This window comes from Agelaius tricolor, unplaced genomic scaffold (assembly GCF_023055355.1).
Source record: "Agelaius tricolor isolate 1412-34295 unplaced genomic scaffold, bAgeTri1.0.p SCAF_1, whole genome shotgun sequence".
Classification (NCBI taxonomy): domain Eukaryota; kingdom Metazoa; phylum Chordata; class Aves; order Passeriformes; family Icteridae; genus Agelaius; species Agelaius tricolor.
The window spans coordinates 101130431-101149936 of NW_027269261.1; the positions used below are offsets into that span (position 1 = coordinate 101130431).

Consider the following 19506-nt stretch of genomic DNA (forward strand, 5'->3'; position numbering starts at 1 on the left):
ACCAAGATAAAGGAGCATCTCATGTCACACTAGGCAGTATCAGTAGAGGGAGGGCTGTAGTCTTTGCACTTCCCCACCGAGTCTGTGTCTGAGCTGGAGCAGTTCCACCTCATGGGTACGGGGGGCATGAAGGAAGAGAAATGAAAGGAAGAGAAGCTCTCATGAGCACAAATCATTTTCCAGATCTCTTGTTTGCTATTAGTGGTATACTTCAAAAACTGGAGTCTAGACCATGTTTTCCTATTCATAATTATCAGTACATTGTATCAGGTGGCACAGTGAATCTCACTCAGAGATTCTCACTGAAATAACAAGTCAGCTTAAAGAGTAACCCTAATATTCAGCAGAGCTTTCATGCCTGATTTACTGCTTCTGAAGTATCCTAAGTCTACATAGTGACTTCCACAGCATTGTGAAAATGAGAGCTGATGGAAATGATGCTGCAAATGAAAGTTACACTAAGGGGTTATGTAAGGGTTGCTGCTTGAAATAAATAATTTTATTCATGCAGCTGTGAAGCAAATGTCACTAGTGCTAACTTGCAGTTTCCTTTGTATTGGTACAGAAATAGACATTAGTGAGATGTTGTCAAAATGATTGCATTGCATAATCAGAAATAACTTATTTTTTTGTACAATCAGTTCTCACAATATATATGGATGATACAATGTGCAGTTAAGCACATTTGCAATGCTAGGCAAGTAATAATAATAGCTTATCCATATCAGTGTGAGTGGCTCAGTTACCCTTTGTTTTGCTTCGTTTTTGCACATACATTTTTAATAGCTGTAGTGGAAGATCCTTCCTCCCATCTACAGATCCGCTCTCCACTGCTGCACTGCTAAGCTTTTAGGCAATGCAGAAAAGAATAGTCTGAGCTCAGCAGTGAGAATTACTCACTGTTTAACTTCTAATTACACTCCACCATGCTGAATCTCCATGTGTTTGGGCAAGACATTTAAAGTAGTGTCACTTTCCTTCCAATCCCTCATTTGTAAAACTAGAAGAATATTATTTGTTTTCCCAGCAGGGATTTTGAATGGACTAATTAGCTAAGGCTTACAAAGTGTTCACAGAGTGGCATCATGACTAAGTTTATGCTCTGCATGAAGCTCCTTTTTTTTTGTTTTCCATACAGCAGCTGAAACAAACCCAATATGCCTGTGTTTCCTTTGCTAGACTTAAAATACATGACACATAACTTTGGAATTGCTTTGATTTTTGCTTGAACTATTTTCTGAATTGGCATTTGCATACAAAGATCTCTGAGTGTTATCAATAACCTGGAATAAACTTGAAGTTGAATAATATTTCAAATTGCAACTTTGCTACTTCCTGATAGTAGATACATTTTTGTATAACTGTTTATGCTACTCTTGGTTCACCTGCTTAGGAGATTAGTAAATTTGCCAATTTCATGCCCTGGAAATATGTGCAGAAACTTCTGTCATTCCCAAGTCACCACTATTTACCTGAAAAGGTAATCTGAGTACACAGAACTATAGAGCTGTATAATATATGCTCAACTCCCTCAGTTTCTGAGTTCTTGCTGCATACACTGATGTTCTCTCTGTATCTGATCTGTCACCCCTTCTCATCCTCACCTACCTTTACCCTAATTCTCTGTTTCCAGTTCTTAACTTTTTTCGGGATGTTTTGTTTCAGGATGTTTTAATACAGTGGGATGGATTCAGGAGACTCATTGTGAGTCTCCTGAATCCATCCTTCTGTATTAAATCAGCTACCCTTTCATTTTCACCATCCTGCAGAAATTAAGTTTTTCTTTCATTTGAACTCAATGTCACACTTTGTTTTGCCTTCCATAACAAGGCTATATTCCTCTTTTACAATTCTTTCTGACACACCTGTAATTCAAAATTCTCCCAAAGTCTGAATATGACCTCAGACAAATGGTACAGGAATTAAGTTGTCAACTCTTGTTGTCAACTCTTAGGTGTTTTGTGCAACAACTTATCTTTTTTCCATTGTTCCTTTCAATAACAATATCTGAATTACCAAAAATGTACTAGTTTGGCTTTTTTTTACTTTCTTCCATGCATCCTCTTGCTTCCAACTTACCTTTAGGGAGGACAGTTTTCAATCCTGAGAAGGTTTTTTTCATTCTTCGTGAAGTAGATTCAATGAAATAATAATGCTACTTCATACTTAGAATCTTTTTAAAGTATAAAATAGAGTTCTCAGTAGCTTCTTGAGTATAGAGCACAATAGTACTGCTGAATGAGCTGCCTGCTATGACTTTCCTTGCTGTCTGTACTCCTGAGAAGTAGCAGGTGGTTTACGTCTCATGGGTTCTTCTCTGCTCCTTTTAAAAGAACTTGTGGAGAATTCTGATTGGGGAAACTGTTTCCTCAGAAGATCATAAGATTTATGTATTTATGGATTTTTCACAGTATGGTTCCAAAAATTAGAGAGGTGCTTCAGAGCAGAGCCCACCTGAACACCATTTAATTCTCAGGAAGTTCACATCTCTGATTAGATGATAGTCTAAGGAGGGATCTAATTCACTTGTCATAAGCTGGGCAAGATGGATTCCTAAACACTGCTGTAAAATCCATAACTTAACTGCCTTAACTCCTTGCTCAGTTTCTTTTGTGAAGGTTTGTAAGAATTCCATCCCCTCCAAATCCAGCCAAGGCATCTCCCAAGACAATAGGAAGATCAGGGATGTATGTAAAATCACACTGCTTTCCATGACTAAGGGATGTTCCATAAATGCAAATTTGCAGTACAGAACCCCCTCATGAAGTTAGACAAGCTGTGTTGTGATTTGACATGCTTGTCACCCAGTCTCTCAGAAGGATCAAAGTAAAAACACTTCAAAGCATTCCCTGTAGCAGTCTCTGAGCACATGGAAATACAGTACTCAGGAATTATGATATTCCTACAAATTTTTTATAAGATCAGGATTATGCAGCTACTGCTAGAGAATTTGAGGATCGCTGTTCCAGGCTGAGGAACATAAATTTGAGACATATGCCTGAAAATCTTGGGAATGTAGCCCTTATAGGCTTCTTCCTGTGAGATGTAAAGAAGTATTTTTAGAAAGAAGTTTAAAAATAAAAGTAATTTAAAGTACTGTACAAATTTTAAAAAATGTAAAACATCCTCACCTCTAATGCCTCTAACAAACACTTATGATACTTCTATGACTGAAAGTTTTGATATCTGCAGATAAGTCTAAACTAAGGTAACAGTGTCATGTTAACTTGATGCTTATGTTTTAAGGGAGAAAGCATGAAATTGGATTAATTTATGAACAAAAGGTTTGTATTCTTTGCTCTCATCATACGTTAGTAATTTTGTGGTTTCCCTTCTGGCACTGTTGTCATCTGAAGAGATATCCAGTGAAAACATGAATTTAATGATTTGTCTTACAAATCGATTAGGATAAAACATATACCTAAAGTTTGGTAACTAAGAACCTTTCCTGCTCATATGTAATGTCATGCCCAACTCCAAAAAGCTCCAAAACTTCCCTGGAAAGTGTAAATAAACTGTAAATAAAAAGCCCTTTGTTATCAATTCATGTTCTCATTTCTTTCTCCTTTTCCCTGTCTTTTGTTTTTTAGAGGAAGCAGTATTCTTGATTCAAGCGCTGTGTTGTGTTAGGCCACATTAGAGAGATAACAGAGAAGAGTATATGACTTGCAGGCAAGGCAGAACCAATACAAGAAGCTGTATTCATTACATCTGACCTGCTTCACTGTTTTTTCATCTGAATCCTGTTTTGCCCTTGTACTGATCAGAGCATTCCAAACTTTGTTTATCAGCAGCTCTTTCTGTCTCAGCTCTCCCAAAGGCTGGAGACTCCAGCGGTGAGCTCTGCCAGTTGCTGCTGCAGAAGGTCCAGGAGGCTTCGTCCCTGCTTCCAAAGGGAGACTGCCACAGTAGTGAGAGTGCCTCTTGTCAGGTGCCACAGTTCACAGCCTGGTGCATATCCTGCCTTGTGTATTACCTGAAAATTATGGCCATTATGTTTTTATGTCAGACCGTGAACTGCACTATCTGAAAGACCAGTACACTCAGACTTGTTGTGCTACTACTGAAAAAGCAGAAACCCTAGACAGAGAGCGAAAGGGTAGGTTGAAGTCTATAACCTCCTAAACCACCACAATTAAATTAGGATAACACCATCTGCCAAAGGCCTTAGGCAAGAGTTAGAAAGTTTAATCTGTAGCTTGCCACCTACACAAAGAGTGAAGACATAAATGAACTCCAGTCACATTACTGCTGCTTTTCAGGAGAAGCTTGCAAGGCATTTATGCATGTTCTGCCATTGCATTAAGAAAGCATTATTAAAATGGTTTTTGTCTTCACCAAAAATTTTCAACTGTTTGAATTTTCTTAAATGACCATTTTTTTGATACATATTCTACTCCAGTTTAGCATTAGGTACTTTTAAAGAACTGGGTACTTGGTTTTAGGATAATTCAATTTTTAATTAAAATTGGAGAGTGTAACTGTTTGGTGTAATTCCTTTTAATGTAAGACATCATTTAAGTTGTAAAATGCTGTCACAATGATTTAACTATTTCACAAATAATTTCCTGCCAGTTGCTCCATATAAGAGCTTTGTAATTGTTATAACAATTAGTTTACTGAGTAATCCTCTACAGAGATGGCAAACACACATCTCACAAACAAATTCTTTATAGACCTTTATAGTTAACAACTACAAATGTACAGCAATATTCCACTACTCTTTTATTATATTGTTTATTTTTTCATTCTATGCTTGTTCTAAAAAGTGTTGCATCTAGTAAATTAAGATTTTCTACAAAAACAATAATAGTTTCTGCTGAACAAATAAAAATAATTGTATCATGATGAAATTAGTGGAGGAAAGCATGTATGGAGGTTTCAAACCTCTAGAATTCTGATAAAGAGCTTGATTGAAGAGATGTTACCTTAGGGGACATGAATTCTCATACTTCATTAAAAGACATAAACATGCTCATATCGTGGAGAAACTCAAGGAACTGCCACCCTAGTGTGAAATAAACCCTCTATAGCAATGACAAAGTAAAATGAAGCCATGTCACAATGTATACAGAGAAAATAGTTGTGAATTTTGAAAAAGCACTTCATACTTGTTCTGCAGATGGAGGTATCAAGTTTTTCAGCTGTTGAGTCCAAGGTCCTTCCTCATTTTTAGTGACATAGGTATTGTAGATCATTGGTCCTAATATTCATTAAGCTCAGCATGCTAAGGATTTCTTGCCCTATTTTTTTTCTAGCCTAGTTTAATTTAAATATTCAAATTTAAGAAATCAAGTGCTCAAATAATTCATAGTGACTGATTTGCAGATAAAAGAGATGATGTAAGGTCTGATTCTCATCATTACAGTGTTTGACTTCACATGGCTTGTGATTACAAACAATGTCTTTACCAACACTAATTAACAAAGTCTTACTAATGTGCACCAATTTTTCATTTATATCATCTGAGTGTATACATTTAGTGTCTCCTAGAAAATATTATGGGAACATACCAAAGAAAACTTTCCTTGGTGCCTGGGTCTTAAAATCATCATGGAATGAATAATAAAATCATAGAGTGGTTTGGGTTTGAAGGGACCTTAAGGATCATGTTGTTTTAACCCACCTGCCATGGATGAAGGTACCTTCCACTGGACCAGGTTGTCAGAGCTCCATGCAGCCTGGCCTTGAATGCTGCCATGGGTAGGGCAATCACAACTTATCTGGGCAACCTGTCCCATTGCTTCACTACCTTCACAGTAAAGAATTTCTTTCTAATATCTAATCTAAACTTGCTCTCTTTCTGTTTGAAGCTATTTCCCTTTCCTCTGTCATTACATGCTCTTGTAAAAAGTCCCTCTCCATCTTTCCTGTATTTTTCCTTCAGATACTGAAAGGCTGCAATTAGTTCATCCTTAAACCTTCTCTTTTCCAGGCTGAACAATCCCAATTCTTGTAGCTTTTCCTCATAGGAGACCTGCTCCATCCCTCTAATGATCTTGGTGGCCTCCTCTGGGCTCACTCCAACAGGTCCATGTCCTTCCTGGGCAGGGGACCCAAGAGCTGGATGCAGCACTGCAGGTGGGGTCTCATGAGAGCAGAGCAGGGGGAAGATCACCTCCCTCACTCTGCTGACCACACTGCTTTTGATGCAGCCCAAGATACAGTTGGATTTCTGGGCTGTGAGTGCACAAGGCTCATGTCCATCCTCTCCTCTACCCCCAGGTCCTTCCCATCAGGGCTGCTCTTGATCTGCTCATACCCCAGCCTGGATTGATGCCAGGGATTGCCCTGACCCAGGTGTAGAACCTTGCACCAGGTCTTGTTAAACTGTGTGAGATTCCCCAGGGCCACTTACAGAGCTTGTCCTTGTCCCTGTGGATGCCATTGTGTCCTTCAGGTGTGTCAACAGCACCACTCATTCAGTATCATTTGCAGACTGGCTGGGGGTGCACTCAACTCCTTTGCCTCTGTCATTAATGAAGGTGTTAGATAACACTGGTCCCAGCATGGACTCCTGAGGGACACCATTTGTCACTCATGTCCATCAGGACTCTGAGCCATTGACCACTACCCTCTGGATGTGACTTTCCAACTACTTCCTAATCCTTCTTATTATTTATTAGGCATCTCAGAGGCAATAAGGCACAGACTGTACCATTGTGGTGGAGGTTTTGTGGTGTCTTGACAGAGCACCCTGCTGGCTATTTAGCACATGCTGGTGCTTCTGCACTAGCATGGGAGCAGGAGTGTTCTTTAGAAGCAGATTTACCAGTTGTCTGCATTTATGGGTCTTCTTTCCCCATCACTGAGTGGGTTCAAAGTACATAAATTTTAGTTTGAAACTAAAGCTAAAGATGCAATCCCAACTATTTGTGAGATTTCACTTCCAGAGGCTCAAACCAGACTGAAATGAAAAATACCTGTAGAAGCTGTATTGTGACTATCAGGTCTTCAGTGTCAGCTGTTTCCCTCTGCAGTCCATCCCTATTGGTGTGCACTGTGTGCTAATATTGATACAGCACCTGAATGACTGTATCAATGATGCCTTGATGCCCCCAAACTGTCCCTGCTATCAACCTTGCTCCATGTGCCATGGTCCTGAGGGGTGTGACGTGCTCCTGCATGACCATCTTCATTTTGGGCTGATTGAGGCATCTGGTGTCTTGCTGAGCATGAGGAAGATGCTCAGTTCCCAGCCCTGGGAACTCAGAAGTGATTCTGAGTCTTCCTGTTCAGCACTCAGTTTTTTTATTCCACTGGAAACAGAAGGCACTGAAGATTTCTACTGCATATGGACAGAAGATACACCAAATAAATTGCCCTCCTTTAATCTTCTATTTCAATCATTCCTATACTTACTGATAGCAGCATTCCTCCTGTGGGACAGAATGAACTGACAAAAGTATTTTCTTGATTTTCTGCAAAATTTTAACAATTCTTTTACTGGAGGAATCACTTTAGCTGTATCTCAAGTGGCATTCATTCCCTCAGAGGAGATTTATGATTTTCCTAAGAGCATGATTTTGAAAGTTTTCAGGGAAAGGAGCACATTTTGAATTCAGCTATGATGACTAATGTGGGGATGATACTAGAGTTATTGCTGTTTTGTCAAATCAATGTTTTAATTAGACTATAATTCTTTTGAAAGTCCCATATTTAAACTCATCACATTCTTTTAACTGTCTGTATCTCCTAAAACTTTTGTAGTCCAGTTATGCTATGAAAATGAAAAAAAAATTCTGCATGTAGCACAAGACTGGTTTTAATTTATAGCAGCTTATTGTGCTTCCTCTATTACTTTGAATTATAAATCATTTTCTGTGACAGAATAAGTAAATCATACAAAACTTTCCTATGTAATATTTCAAATGGTAATTTCACTGTCTTGCACCATGGGAACTATAGAGTTGGAGAATCTAAGACAAAAGTCCTGTAATACTGATGTGCATCTATTTAATTCCAGATGTGGTATATCACTGCATGTTTCATGTTGCATGACTATAAAGTAATGGAAAATTAATTTCTACTGAAAATAAGTGAAAAATAAAACTCCTTCTACCCTGTAACGTTCACACTCACCTCACAACAACACTTATTCCTCCTGGCATTGCAGTTTCCCAAGCTAGCTGTCAGTGTACTCTGATGCTGCTCCTTCCCTTTCTGTGGCAGGTGTTCACTACAAAAGTGGCTGAAGCCTTCTAAGAAATATTTTTTTCCCAAGCCAGGGAAGCTCTAAACCCTTACACAAATTTGGAGCAGCCACACAGTTTAAATTGTCAGCCCACCTGAAGGGAAGGTACTATCCAGCATAGGGGCAGTACTGGGGTTTTTTGAAGAGCTATGGCCCTGTTCAGCAAGTAGACCATTAAACCACAAGGTTTTCCATTAATTTCTAGTTTTTAAGCTGTATGTATTTCATACTGCAGGTCTAGTAAAATAAAGGGTACTTAGAATGGTATAAGCTAGCTTAATTGGTTTGAGCCTGTGTTTTGAAACATTCCTTGTCTTCTCAAAACTCCAAATTTCAAATAAGAAAGGCACCATTTATGATTCGAAAGAGTGACTTTTCACAAAATAATAAAATGCATAGATGTCAAGTCAGAAAATTCTGTGTATTTTGAAAACTTGGCACATAAGCAAAAAGAGACCAGAAGAGTGAAAAAAATGCATGTTCTCTTAAAAAAAAAAAGCAACCAAAAAATCTGTTCTTGGATTTTTGTCTAAAATAATATATACTTGTCCAATTATGACACAAGAAAAGCACAGCTACCTTTTCTGTGTGAATTCTTGGGCTGAAATACTGGATTTGTCAAAGTTAGTTGAGCTTCAGTCATTAGCTTGTGCAGGATAAATTTGCCAGCCATTTACAAGTAGTATTTTGTCTCCATCCATCTTTCTATGGAGGCTTACTAGAAATACAGCACAAATTGAATTGTCTAAAGAAAGGCATTCTAAGAGTTCTCATTTTAAAGCTATGTCTGGTTTCTGTTGGGTCTTCTGCTCAGCACATCTGTATCATCTATATCTTTCCTCTTACTGCTCAGACAATTAATTACATCTCAGAACACCCCAGGGAGGGAGTTATTCCTGTCTCATTCTACCAGTGAGGAAGCCACACTACAAAATATTAAACAATTGTCCAAGATCACTGAGAAAACAAGGAGTAGAACTAATAATCCAAATTCCTGTGCAGTGTGCTCTCTCCACACATATGCAGTGAGAGATATTTTTTCTCACAGAAAAGATAACTGTTTTATTCTGAATCAAAATCAACTTCTGTGTCTAAAACACCAAAAGGTAAATGAAAAATCAAATTAAACCATTATACTCCTTGCTGTTATATACATCTTAACTATCTAATCAGAATAGCTCTTTCTAATCTTTTCCAGGCCACCTCTCCAAAATAATTGATCAGAAATTCATAAAACTGTGCCCAGTAATTGTGGGCAATATTCAGATATTAAATAAGTTACTTGGAAGAAAAAGTGATCAGGTCTTGATTAGTACCAGGACTAAGCAATGACTATAAATAAAAAATAATAAGGAAATAATATATTTCTATGTAAATCACATGCCATTCATACATATTTTTATTTTTAACTCATCCATTATTGTGATCTGCCCTTTAAATATTGCAATTTTTTCCTCTTTGCATATTTGAAAGACATTTATTCAATTCTGGAAAATTCCATTATAAGGTTGCTGAATGAAGAGTTAGAAATATGTGATTTTCTCAAATCTTTACTTAAAGACATTTAGCACGTGATGATAATCACCACAAGGAAAGACCACTGAATTTTTCTGTGCTCTCAATAATGCATAAGTAAAATAGTAAGAAAGAAACAACTTCATATATATGCATCTCTGCGCTATAAATGTTACTGTTTTGATCCCATATTCAGAGAAATTTCTCAGGTTAAAAATTAAATTATCTTTTACATTCTGACTGTCCTGTAAGGAAAAAAAAAACAAACTAAAATTCTGTATTTAAACAGATTAGAGCTACAGAGACTCCTAGCAGTTGATCAAAAAATAATCTTTAAAGACACCCTCAAGTAATGTATCAGTTATGTCTGTAATAAATACTGGGATCATTTCTATAATTCAATGAACACAGTAAAGTAAATAAGAGTCCATCTGAACCATAAAAAGCAGTGCAAAAACACTAACCTGCAAATTCAATCAGGCATAAACCAAGGGTGCTGATTGCCTGCGATAATAAGAATTAATTTTATATCCTAAAGGTGGGCTTCAAATACCAATTCACAGGAGCATATAGCAGTTTGGAAGACATATGCAGTGTAATTAAAAGGGCTGTGCCCATGTCTTCACATTTCTTAGCAAATTAGCTATGACATTATCACATCCAAAGCAATTCTTCAGTCCAAGCACTCTCAGATTCCTCACCCATAAACTCTCTTACGTTTCCATCATGCTACAATAGCTTATATTTTTAGTTTCTGAAAGCAAAGCATAAAATATTTCTCCTTAAATACGAATGGCAAAGTTGCAATAACACCAAATTCCTGAAAAAACTGAACCCTCTGCCCTCAGTTACTAAGCTGCTTGTGTGGATTTCTTTTTAACTACAGTCTTTGACACCTGATAGCACTGGAGACAGTCAGAAGTGAAAAGGGCAGGGAATGAGTGTGGTCTGCTACAACAGAAAGACTGGATGAAAGTCTGGATGTCACCAAGGGAAAGGGAAGGTCAGACTCCACAGGTTTTTTCTTCCCAGGAATGAGAAAAAAGGAAAAGGAATCAGTGTTAGAACACAACAACCACCCTGCGACTTTCTTCAGCTCTTGGGCAGTCTCTCACGGTTCTCCCAATTACCTTTCTCTCTCCACTGCTCTTCACCTGAAATGTCTCTCAGTTTCCATTTCATTGACATGTCACTTTCTTAGGATGAAATACATGTCACCTTCTAAAGATGAAATATGTCCAGGCTCTCTTTCCTTCCCCTTTTGGCACAGTCTTTCAGAGAAAGACCAGGCTCACTCACTTTTCTCCTGTTGTCACAGTGAAGCTCAGCCTGGTAATCAAACTCTCACCCTTTCTGCTACCCAAGGAGCTCCCTAAATCTCTGTGTGACTGCTGAGGTAGTCAATAGGACTCTAGCCTTTTAAGATTGTTTCCAAAGATAGAGATTTCCATTCTCAGGAGCTTCCTTTCTTCCCTTGGTGCTGAAAGAAAGAGATTACCTTGGAGTTCTGGAAGGAAGACGTGAAAGAGCAGCTTTCATGTCAACAAACCTGTAATGACTAGCATGCAGGTACATTGTGGTTCACTAAAAACCCCTCTAGGAGAAAACCACTAGCAATCTAATTTCTGTTTGGTATGGCTGCATCTAGCAATGTACTGGCACAGTGTGGGTCAGAGACTCCTGATAGTGCTGCTCCCTATCATCTTGCTTTCTCCACAGTAAATATATAATCCTTTACTGCTGCATGTGTGGTAGACACCAGAGTTTTCCAGTTGAAGGCTGCAGTCCCAGAACTTCCACATCTGTTTTGGCTATGGATTCACCTGTTAATACAGTAGGGTCTTTCATGTAGTATCAACAGGAGCTGTTAGCTGTCAACTGTCACTTCTTATTTCAATGATGGTGTTAAAGCTTGAAATCAAGGAAATAGGTCCACCATGTTACTGAAAAAAAAGAGCATAAGAGGCTTGTACCACAAATTATGATGCATTTTTTTGTTCCATATCAGAAGCTGGTACAGCCACAGGAGCAATTTGCTTTAAGAACAGTCAAGGAAAAGGAGTTTCCTCCAGTTGTTAATATAAAGTCATTTTTTACTGCATGAATACTACCAAAAAGACTGTACATTTCACCTTTATATGAAGGGGCTTCAATCTGGACAATGGTGAGGGGACTAAAAAGGAACAAGAAATTGGCTTGTCTTTGTGTTGTACTACGAATATTTTTACTACTTCAGTCATTTTCATTTCAATAAATGAATGGACAACTTTCTTTTTCATATAAATCATTCTTGTCCCCAAGGCCTCTCTGCAAATGTAGTAACACTTGAGCAAAGGGTAACTGAAGCTGGAAAAAATTTACACCAAAATGCCATTTTTAAAGGGTGTAACGATATATACTGCAGAGGCAGGATTTTTAAATTCACTGTACAGAAACTTATTCCCTGTAGGAATGAGAGACCTGAGGATTTAGAACCATATCATATTGGCTGCCACTTCTTCAACCCTCTAGGCAGTAGCTTTCCACAGCAAACTTTGGTTTCATGTGATCATAAAACCCCTGATTTTCAAAAAGGGAACATCCTGAAGGACTCAAAGAGAAAGAAAATAAATGGAGTGCACCAAAAATCACAGTAGGAGGGTTTCTTGTTCCATAGCAAGATCGACTGCTACCAGATCTTTTCCAGAGATGCTCATTCCATTCATGCTTGCCTGAACTCACTTCAGCTCCACAGCTGCTGTTCCCCTCATACCTCAAGGCAATGACATAATGAAGAGTAGTTGCAGAGAAGACATCTTGCAGAGAAGAAATAACTTTCAGAATTTTAACAGAGTTTTTATGTTTTATATTTTCATTTCTCATAGTCATGTATTTTTGCAAAAGGAGTATTTGATACCTGATTTAACCATTTAGGGTTTTTTGCCTCGTGACAGCTATTTATGTTCTTAGTGGCCACAATAGCAAAAACAAGATAACAACAATGCTGCACTCTGGCATGATAGGATACACTGCAGCTTGTGCATTTCCATTTTAATCACTCTAAATATGATCAGTTGAAGTCAGTGGAAGACAAAACCAGAAATCATTTGATGACTCACTGGCTGATTTAGGAGACAATTCAGATTTTGTGTTCAACTGCTGGACCAGGACTGTAGGGAGTTTACTGATTGTGCTTTTGGGAGGCTTAAATTCCAGAAATATCATGTCAGGGAGGAATAAGATTTGTAGACAGAATGTAAAAACTGAACTAGACTTACAGTTTTTAGCTTATTCTTCTTGAGCATATTTGATTCACTAAATGTGAAAAAGTGTTCTAAAGATACAGCAAAGTAAAATCTCCTCTAGCTTCACTTCTACACATTTTTCTTCCATTATTTTCTTTCTTTTGGTCTCAAATGGAAGTTAAAAATCAAACATATCTTTCTTATCTTTTCATGATTCAACTCCTCATCTTGTTACCATACCAACCGCATTAAATGCTGTTCAAATTTCAGCTTTAACTTAAATACTAGAAACTCAAAACATCAAATAAATTCTGAACTGGCAGACTGATGCAGTGATTTTTCCAGAGCTGACTGTACCGCCAACACAGTAGTTATTCATTCTCTGCTGAAAGTGAAGGAGTGAGGCTTTTTTTCCTTCCTAAGATAGACAGGTTTCCTGTGTAGAGAAGTAGGTTAGTTTTCTGTAAGTTTTTTTGTGGGAGGATAAAGAAGTGGATAATAACACCATCCTTATTTCGTTTTCTAAAGCTTTCAGCCAGAACCCTCAAGAATTTTGACAGCCATTAGCAGTGGCATCCCTTTGTTCTTTCAATTTTAGATATTTACAAAACCTTGTTTTTCTCTTCTGTTTTTAGCACAAGAAGAATGGGCCACAACCCGTTCCAGCCTAAAGGCACCACCTCCAAGGTCAGCCAGAGGGGGATACAGGGAACACCCCTATGGTAGATATTGAAGGCCCTCCTCATCTGTGACCTCATCTCAAAGACAATTAATAGCCTGTGGTCTCCACATAAACAGCAACAAGACAAGTAATAGTCCATTTCTTTTCTATCCTAGGAATTACTGCTCATTATTATCCTATGTACTACTTGTATTTCCTATAACATTGGCGTGACATTGGCATTAGTATTATTTTATAACACGGACTTAAAAAAAACAGAGACAAAAAACCTTTGGCAAACATTGTCTATAAACTATTCAAAGATGATGTTCTGTTGGTTGTATTCATTGCTGTGTGTATCTAAAAAGCATGACACTGTTACAGCTCTTGAGTCTCTCTACATACTAGTTAAGGCTGAGTTTCTGTTTAGGGTTGCTGAAAGACTGTAATATGATTTTTTTTTTGAGCCAGACAATAATCGAGCTGTAGATAAGATGTTTTAACCTGTCTTTTTTAATATATGTTAGTTTAGATTAAGATGCTCGATATTAAGTTTGTAAATTTAATTTTAAATGCTGTTTTAATGGGGTTGAAAACAAGCAGCTACTGTATGTATGTAGCTAACTGAAGTTGTTCAGTGTTTTAACCTGTATTTGTTTAAAAAAATCACTTAAAGTTCCATGTGTAAGCTTCTCTAAATAGGAAACCATAATTTTGTCAAATATGTTTGCCATAATTTGTCAATAAAGCTGAAACCTTTTGTAACAAACTAAATTTGGAATTACTTGTTTTCTAGCTTTAAATGCCTGCTTTATTTCTTTTTCAAGAGATGCCTAAAATGTTTTTATATAAAAATTACAAAAATGAACCCAAGCCTGTTTTAAGATTTTTTGTGTAAGACTTTAAAAGTTGTATTAATAACTTCTGGTTGTTAAATAATATAAAAGTTAACAAACTAAACTGTTACATGAATCATGGTTAGTATCCACTAATGTATAACATGTTAATGGAAAAAAATGCTTTAGAACAATAAATGGATTTTAAACTATCCTTTAAGCTTGATCTTGCTAAACACAAACTCTGATTGACTTGTTTGTATTAGCATGTCTCTCGTGAGAATGTAATGGAGTTTAAAGAGGTAAGAATACCACTTACCACTGTTAGACTGTCTAAATGCTAGTTCTTCAACCTTTGAGTTTCCCCGCACATTAAATATCCCATTCAACATGTAAGCATTGCATAGATTCACCTATTTGTTTTCACTCAGAAGAGTGCGTTGACTGCATTTTTCGTAGTATATAACAATTTGTCTTGATAAACAAATCATCAGTGTCACTGCCCAGCTGTTGGTACTCAACTTCAAAAACTTTATTTGTAATTTTCAGTGCTAAATATCACCGCCCTTGAAGGCAGTTTAGAGGGCTGATATTTCTTTTGAGACTATCAGACTTGATGGCTGATGATTGTTAAGGAAATATGTCGCAGGACTCAAAGGATGACTAAACGTTAAACAGGTAACACTAATAGTAACTCTGTAATTTTGAGTATGCAACAGTAATGTAAAATATTCTCAGTTATTAAGTTACTGATAGTTAAAAAAGTAAACCTACCAAAAGATAACAAATAGGTATATAGGCTATTAAAACAACTAATTAACATTAACTAGTGACAACAAAATTATTCTACAATATATAACCCTCAAGGTAATAAACAGAACTAAAATTAACAATAATAGTAATGCAACTCTTGCTAACAACAAATATATAACCTAAATTTTGATGAAGAAAAAAAAAAAGAACAGAAGACTTGATGGTAGGGATGCCAAAACTGTTAATCCTTTCAGTACAGTCTTTTTGTTTACAGTGGCTTTTTGTCAATGTGATTGGTTTACTTTTTTGATGCAACTAAAGTAGAGGCCGATTGCTGTTCAGTTTGTGAACAAAATCTCTTGCAGCTGGAGTTGCATGCTAGCTCTGTTTGAATAGTTTATGATGAGTATGTTTTGTCCTTTGAAGTGTTAAAGTGAATTTAGTAGGCTACATGATGGTTACATTGAGTTTATTCTATCTCACTATTTCAGGGACTCACAGGCACTGGACAGCTAAGCAGCAGATCTGCTGGGAAGTGGTCAGGTAAGCTCTGCTGCATCTCAGGGGGTTTTCCTATTTCCTGTTTTATCTCTGCATTTGTTTTTACTAACACACAAAATGTATTCAGCTACAGTTTTAAAATAAATGTCTTTCCAGCAATGTTTCTCTGCATATCAGCATAGTGATCATGGTATAATGGCTATCAAAACATTTACATGTGTGTTATGATACTCTTCATTCTAATAAAAAAAAAGTCTTGTCATCTAGCCTTTTAGTAAATATTAAGATGGTGTACTTTATAACTGCTCTTGCTAAAAACAGAGCTTCTGTTTATTAAAAGCATGCCTACATTTTGGCTAGTCACATAGCAAAGAAAAATGCAACGCTAGATTGCCTTGGCTTCTGAAAATATTTTACATTTCTTCCTATGAAAATTGTATCTGTATAGAGACAGGAAGTTTGTTATTTATTTTTATGCTTTGTTTTTCTTTTTTATTCTTCAGAATGGCAGGGACATTCAGGTATTACTATGCAATGGCATGAATGGAGTCATTACTTATATTTCTCTGTTATATACATTTAAACATAAAGGTTCTTAAATAGACTTCAGTTTATATTTGAGATTTTTGACTGAAGAGAAATGTCATTGCTGGAAACAAAAAAAATTCAGCTCAGTTACAACTTTGTCCATGGACTCAGAAGTGTGAACCTAATCACAATACAAAAAGTACAAATTCTTGTCATCATTCTTAACTGCATAAGATCACACAAATACACAATCCTAGACACATTTATTACTCTGGCATCTTTTCCCATGACTGTGGTCTGGATGATGTAACATTTTCCAGGTTTGGTGGTATTCAACAGTTACTTACAAACCACAAATTGTATTGTATAACAAGATATAAAGGGTTTAATTTTCTTCTCCAAAGAGTTGCCTCAAGATCTTTATAAATTGTTTTTATTGATGTGCTACAACCACCCTACAGACCAAAGTGATATAGTATGGCATTAAGGTTTGTCTCCATATTACAGTCACATCAGTGTGGGTGTACCACTGTAGGAAAATCTTCCATCTTGCATGTAGTTACACTAATTTGCTTTGGTCAGTATATATCTCTACAGAAGAGAAAAATACTTTCCATTGCTATAAATAGTTTTATGCTGGTATAACTGTGATTATAGATTATTATGTATTACAGATTATACTATATAACTATTCCAGGAAATTCGTCTATGCCTTGCTGAAATGATTAATAACACAAAGCTGTGAGCAGGTCTTACCTGATGTGAGATCCAGGGCAAAGTAGATAGAATTAATTTCTCAGTTGTGCATCACATTTTTATGTGAGGGTAACTACTGTGAACTCCTTGAGGATGGACTTCAATAAATAAAGCTTTATAGCAGAGTAGTGTCCTTTAATATTCCTGTCTCCAAGTTTACTTTGCAGCCATTACTGTCAAAATTTTAAAAATGGCAGAAAATGTCAGTAAAATGATGGATTGTGAAATATTCTTACATAAGAATTATTTTGAAAAAGTAGGTTAAGTCAGTGCAAGCAAACAACTGTTTATGCAAACATTTTTTCTATTGATTTTCAGGAAAATAGTGTGAAAAATTACCCAAGACTGCATGTGCTGTTCAGTGCTAACTAAAAGTATATTTCACTACTGTTTCTGAAAAAGCGTTGCAGTTAATCAACTATGCCTTAAGAAAAACATAAAATGTATTAATTTTTGAGAGAGTAACAAGAGAGTCTGATTATTCTAATTAACAGCTGTCTTCAGGTCTTCCATGAAAAGCTGTGACACATTCCACACATCCACCATCAGGTCAACCACAATTCTGAAGTCCTGAAAACTTATGTGCACCATCAGATTTCACTCATGCTACAGAACACTCCAAGACACTTGCCACCAACCAAACATTTTGTCTGGCTTAACTCATTTACCATTTAGTTTAGTTTTGTTTGTAATACAAAGAAGAAAGCAATATAAAATCCCAAAATAAATAAGTGAGAAACGCTGGAAAAGAGAAGTTAAAAATGCGAAATTTTTGTTCAAATATTTCTAACACTTTTTTGTTTGTCTGTGTTGTCCTCATATATAGAACAGTTTGATCTTTAGAAGACAGTAGTGCTATATAGTTTTTTTCACTTCTTTAGTAGTTAAATCAACAAATTCTATTTTGTTTAGCAGCCTTGTTGCATGTATTCAAGAGCCATTCTAACTGAAAAAAATAGGTATTTCTAGAGCAGCAACTTTTATTAGAAAATGAAATAGCATCATATAACTCCTTCCTATTTGGCTTAGAGTGTTTAAACAAAGATCTTAAATCTTCCTATGAATAAATGAAGAGCCTCAGGAAGCACAGTGTACCTGACCTCACCACAGAGGATATTGGCAATGGTTTTGTAGCTTAATGAGGTTCTCAACCTCCATTCAGAGTGACGGAGCTACAGCCATAAACCAAGAGATCTCTACCCCCTTACTCCACACCCCTTCCATAGCCCAGCCACAATTACTCCACTTTATTTGGACATGTGTTGGCTTCCAAACTGCCTGACACTGATGTTAGTGATGGGGAGAGAGGGCATGAGGAGCACATCACGGTGTCTGTGGTAGCTCTGAGGAAATGGGTGTGCAGACCTTGTGAGTGAGCGTGGCAGGATGGAAGGGGCTGTGTCTGTATCGCCAGGGACCTGCCAAACCACAGCCAGGACTGAGCTACTGAGCTGCATAGCAAGAGCTGAGTAAAGTCCCCAAGTTACCATTAGATCAGGATAATTAACATCTATGAATGCACCCGTTGAAAGGCTTATTATTTCAATATGGATTTATGGTAGTCCTCATGAAATATCATCCAGGATTATTATCTGAAGGTTAAAATCAAGAACAAGTAACCAATGTGTTGTGTTCAAATAAAAACCTGTTTGGTCTACAATAATGATGTATTTCCTTCATGTTTGACAGTAGCAGTGTTGTTTTGTGAACTGTCTTTCTAAGAAGTCCAAAGTCTTGCAAGATTCAAAAATTGCAGCTACAAAATTATAAATGGAGGTAAAGGAGAATCATCAAATTAGCTAAACATTGGAGAAAAAAATCTTTGACAGTGAATGAAAGAAGCCTGTGATCCATTAAGGAAAGGAAGCCCTAGGACATTTTCCATATTGTATTGCATTAACATGCAGAAACAAGTCGAGACTGGATAAAGGTTAAGTAGGGACAGCACTGGATATGAGTGTTCTTCATGCAGCCTTCCTAGGGATAACTCATATTCTGTAAAGCTAACTGGTAAATTTCCTTTTGTTTATGGAAAAATACTGTGTAAAATGAAAGGGCAACTGAGAAACTCTTCCTAAATTTTCTTAAATAGCTACAAATTTTGACAGAAAATTGTTCTCCTGTTGTCTTCTGTAATTTCTTTTGTGAAAGAAATACCAGATCAAAGCAAAATTATAATCTCCTTAAACAATCTTGTTTGCTAACAACTTCTTAGCAAAGATGTTAAAGAAAATAGGTTTGGCTTTTTTTAATAAGTATTACCTGAATTCTTTTATAATGTTGTGGGACTTCAGTAAATGGCTCAAGACTGCAAGAAGATAAAGCAGTTTGGGGAAAATATTCATAAATTCAGAATCACAGAATAGGTTATAAATGAATCCTAAGTGACAAAGAACCAATTTATCCCTATATCAGAATCTATGGATTTTTAGGGATCAGGAGGACTGAGTTGATTTGTAGATGCATTTTTTTCAAGGTAGGATTAAAAAAAAATCATTTCACTTACAAATTACAAAGTTTTTACACAAAAAGAAAGGC

At 36.7% G+C, this 19506-nt stretch overlaps 1 protein-coding gene across 8 annotated transcripts in view; it reads left to right on the top strand.

The window, feature by feature from the left end:
- Positions 1 to 19506, top strand: part of KHDRBS2 (KH RNA binding domain containing, signal transduction associated 2) — a 338979-nt gene that overhangs the window by 293196 nt on the left and 26277 nt on the right. For 7 of the 8 annotated variants that reach the window (XR_011682012.1, XR_011682011.1, XR_011682015.1 and 4 more), the window contains exons 9-10: positions 13569 to 13742; positions 15675 to 15726. Coding sequence is in view for 1 of the 8 variants with exons in the window: in XM_071445617.1 (XP_071301718.1) it covers positions 13569 to 13666 (98 nt within the window). In the remaining 7 variants the exon portion in view is untranslated. Of the gene's footprint in view, positions 1 to 13568; positions 14645 to 15674; positions 15727 to 19506 lie in introns of those variants that run through there. The other variant, XM_071445617.1, reaches the window with a different exon arrangement.